Source organism: Leptonychotes weddellii, chromosome 2, assembly GCF_054177405.1.
Source record: "Leptonychotes weddellii isolate Sample4059 chromosome 2, ASM5417740v2, whole genome shotgun sequence".
NCBI classification, from domain to species: Eukaryota; Metazoa; Chordata; class Mammalia; order Carnivora; family Phocidae; genus Leptonychotes; species Leptonychotes weddellii.
This window is the reverse complement of record NC_138370.1, coordinates 44,227,606-44,232,005: the sequence shown is the minus strand read 5'-3', so window position 1 is coordinate 44,232,005 and position 4,400 is coordinate 44,227,606. Positions and strand designations below refer to the sequence as shown.

The window sequence follows — 4,400 nt, the reverse complement described above, 5'->3', positions numbered from 1 at the left end:
ACAGATACATCTTTTTACCGAAAAGTAAATTAGAAGTGATAATTTTTGAGGGAGTGTTAAGATTTCTTGAACATTATGAACATGGGATTATATAGCAAACATTTATTTCCTGATGGGATAGTGTTTAAATTAGGAGATAATCTTTGATAGTCTTTAAAATGTAATCTTTTTTTTTTGTTTTTAAGATTTTATTTATTTGACAGAGAGAGACACAGTGAGAGAGGGAACACAAGCAGGGGGAGTGGGAGAGGGAGAAGCAGCTTCCCGCTGAGCAGGGAGCCCGTTGCGGGGCTCAATCCCAGGACCCCGGGATCATGACCTGAGCCGAAGGCAGACGCTTAATGACTGAGCCACCCAGGCGCCCCTAAAATGTAATCTTTGGTCTCTAGTCAAGAGAATAATGGAGTCTCAGGAGTGATATTTAAATTAAATTTAATTCATGACAAACATCACATACGTCCACCTTCCCCAAAATGGTCAATTCATCTGAATTAAGGAAATGGCAACTATTCTGACTGAAGTCTTCATTCTGTGATATGTGTGTTTGGGCAAGTTTAGGCAAACAGCAAAGGTTTAGAAGTCCTACCACCAAACCTACAGCATCTTGAAAATGCAAAAGCCAACATGATTCTCCAACCTGGCAGTTCAATATGAGCTGCCAACATCTCATCCAATTCATCCTTCCATTCCAGATAATTTAGGTTCCTCGGGGTCGTTAAGGTTTTCCCTTGACAGCGGTCCGGGACATATGAGCTCTCCCTTCTGATTCCCTCAGTTAGCCTGGGCAACTCTAGTATCAGAACCGTGGAAGTTCAACATCGTCGTCACCAACTCTGGAAGATCAAAGTCGTGTTTCCAGCCCCAGTCCTTCCGAGCATTGCTGTCATCAAAGTTCATCGGCCAACTATCCGCTAGGAAAAGACACGGAATAGAAGCTTAAGTTACTCAGGCTCTAGATTTGCAAAAAGGTCCAGCACATTTTATATAAAGGTCTATCATCCAAGATACCACAAAAGAAATTCACTCTCTGAAATTCCTCCTCTGAGCAGACCGGAGTGGCCATTATGTGCACACGTAGCCACCCTCCTAGATTAGAAGATTCTATTACACATCCATGGTCAGGCCCTGGGAATTGTGACGCACTATTAAAATATCCCACGGAGTTGTAGGGCAGGACTCTTCTACTCCGACAGTGCTCAAGGCCACAGTGGCATCAGAAAACCCAGGGACGTTTTCTTATGCTGTTGGCTGGTTTTATGTTTCAACGATAAAATGGCGAAATGCTGACAAGCTATTTATTTGGAATAGAACGATTCCACCCCCTTTATTTTTTTTAAAGCATTTGTTTACCTTTTTTTTTTTTAAAGATTTTATTTACTTACTTGACAGAGACACAGCGAAAGAGGGAACACAAGCAGGGGGAGTGGGAGAGGGAGAAGCAGGCCTTTGTGGAGCAGGGAGCCCGACGTGGGGCTCGATCCCAGGACCCTGGGATCATGACCTGAGCCCAAGGCAGACGTCTAACGACTGAGCCACCCAGGCGTCCCCCTACCCCCTTTAGATATCAGTGCCCCAAACTGCAGCATCTGTTGGCTCAACAACTCTTTCTCCAGAATGTGTCCGGACCCTCCTTATCCACCATGCTTTTTGTCCTCATGGAACTCACAGTACAGACTGGAGCTTCACTTGGGTTTTGAAGGGGGTTTGCAATGATATACCCACCTATGGCCTGTCGAACAGAATCCACGTTGTACGTGATCTGGAATTTTGGTACGTGCTTGAGAACCTCCTGGGCCAGGTCCTCAGGGGTGAAGCTCATGGCATTGATGTTGTAGGTCCTCATGGAGAGGGACTCTGCTGGGGCCTCCATGACTTCCAGAGTGGCCCTGAGGCAGTCATCAATATACATCATTGGGAGACTTGTGCTGGGTTTCAGGTTGCACTCAAATTTGCCATTCTTCAGGGCGTCGTGGAAGATCTGGACCGCATAGTCTGAAAGAGAATCCTGTCTGTGGGTCGTCTTATAACAAAACGATGAATGAGCCTCTTGTGTTAGGGTAGTGGTTCTCAGACGCCTTAGGCTCCAAACCTCTTTATGCTCCTCAACACCACCGAGGACCCTCAAGGAGGTCTTTTTTTTTTTTTTTATTAAGATTTTATTTATTTATTTGAGAGAGAAAGAATGAGAGAGAGAGCACATGAGAGGGGGGAGGGTCAGAGGGAGAAGCAGAATCCCCGCCGAGCAGGGAGCCCGATGCGGGACTCGATCCAGGGACTCCAGGATCATGACCTGAGCCGAAGGCAGTCACCTAACCAACTGAGCCACCCAGGCACCCCCCTCAAGGAGGTCTTAAGAGTGAGGGTTACATTAATATCTACTATACCAGAAATTAACAGAGCTTTAAAAAAGTACTACTACATCTTAAAATGATCATAATAAACCCATCACACAGTCATGTGTATGATATTGTATATGAAGAACGTATTTTCCAAACAAAGGAACATTCAGTGAGAAGAACGGCGGGTTTTACGTTTTGACCATCTCTCGGCTGCCTGGCTTGGTAGCAGACAGCTGGCGTCTCCCATGTGCTGGCGTGTTCAGCCCACTGCACTGTCGCACATCACACGGCCTCTGGAAAACTCCACAGTGCATTCGTAAGGAGAGTGAAAAGAAGGCAAATAATACCTTAATCCTGACATGGAAAGAGTTTTGACCTCTTGGACCCCTTGAAAAAAACCAAGGATCCTGAGGGATTCCCAGTGCATACTTGGAGAGGCATTGTATTAAGGCAAAAAGCTTTTTAAAAAGTAACCCAATAGGGGCGCCTGGGTGGCTCAGTTGGTTAAGCGACTGCCTTCGGCTCAGATCATGATCCTGGAGTCCCGGGATCGAGTCCCGCATCGGGCTCCCTGCTCGGCAGGGAGTCTGCTTCTCCCTCTGACCCTCCCCCCTCTCATGTGCTCTCTCTTATTCTCTCTCTCTCAAATAAATAAATAAATAAAATCTTTAAAAAAAAAAGCAACCCAATAAAAATCTCCTTTAAAATCCCTCAGATTTGGGGGTGCTTGGGTGGCTCAGTCAGTTAAGCGTGTCTGCCTTTGGCTCAGGTCATGATCTCAGGGTCCTGGGATCGAGCCCTGCATCGGGCTCCTTGCTCAGCGGAGCCTGCTTCTCCCTCTGCCTGCCGCTCCCCCTGCTGTGTTCTCTCTCTCTCTAATAAATAATAAGTAAATAAATAAAATTAAAAAAATTTAAAATCCCTCAGATTTTGTCAAGGCTTAGCTTTTATATTGTATCTCAGGACCCCTCATATGGGAAGGATTTCTAGTATGGGAGTTATTGAATATAATGCATGTTTGAGTCCAAATTAATAATAATAATAATAATAATAATAATAATAATAATAATAATAATACCACCACCACCACCACTCATGCTCCCTTAAAAATATGCAATGCATTCATACAGTCCATTTTCACAGAGCTCTCTGCATTAAGAAACAAAGGCTGGATTCAAAGAAAGAGGCTATTTCTTATTTGGTGTCTTCCTACATTGCGGATGACAAATCTGTTCTTGAATATTCTGTCTGATTCCAGCACTGGGGATGGCCAGTCCCGACCTGGATTGCAACACCAGCATGAGTTCAAGTCAATGGGATTCCATGAGCTTCTCAGATGCACTTGCCAGAGGGGGTGCCGAAACTCGGGTCAGTACACAGCTGAAAAGACTGCCAGTCCCTCGCCACTTTTCAGGGCACTGAGCAAGCCCGTCTTCCATAGGGCAGAGAAAGAGAACGGCACTTACCAGTTGTTCCTCCTCCAGGCTGGGAGTCCGCCGAAATGATTCCAGGATATCTCAAGCACCGGAAATCTAACCCGTACCGGTGATGATAATACTACGAGAAAGAGGAAAAATGACTTTAAAACACATCCTTTAAACCAGACAGAGCAATGCAAAGAACAGCTCTTTTTTGGGGGGTGGGGTAGGGGGAGGGCGGAGCGGAGTATCTTTCCATGCAGTTCTATTAAAATATTCCTAAAGGAAACGAGACTGTAGAATTTCTAAGAGCCACTCACTTTTCTTTAATAAATAGCCCTTAAGTTTTTATCTTCAAAAAATTACTCTGGTGACATACCAACACGGTCAGTAATAAATCAGCCTGTGCTGGTTTCCAACCTTTCTTTGGAAGACCCCGTGCAGTCCTCCAGGAGCGTGTTCCTGCGGTGGGGCATTGCACAGAGCCCGGGGAGGACAGCACAGGAGGAGGGCAATGCCTGATAGGTCAGCTAAAGGAGCTGACACCAACTCACATGTGCTGTAGAGTTGTTTTTTTCATTTTTTTAAAAAGATTTTTTTTTTTTAAAGATTTTATTTATTTATTTGACAGAGAGAGAGAGAG

The 4,400-nt window shown here is 45.0% G+C and overlaps 1 protein-coding gene across 3 annotated transcripts in view; it reads right to left on the bottom strand.

Moving 5' to 3' along the window:
• Nucleotides 1-415: 415 nt before the first annotated feature.
• LOC102730065 (L-threonine 3-dehydrogenase, mitochondrial) overlaps nt 416-4,400 on the bottom strand; it is a 17,991-nt gene continuing 14,006 nt past the window's right edge. For all 3 annotated transcript variants that reach the window (XM_031041140.2, XM_031041141.2, XM_031041138.2), the window contains 3 exons: nt 3,806-3,896; nt 1,723-1,992; nt 416-911 (listed from right to left, as the gene is read on the bottom strand). In XM_031041140.2, the coding sequence (XP_030897000.2) occupies nt 772-911; nt 1,723-1,992; nt 3,806-3,896 (501 nt within the window). In that variant the 3' untranslated portion in view covers nt 416-771. The remainder of the gene's footprint in view (nt 912-1,722; nt 1,993-3,805; nt 3,897-4,400) is intronic.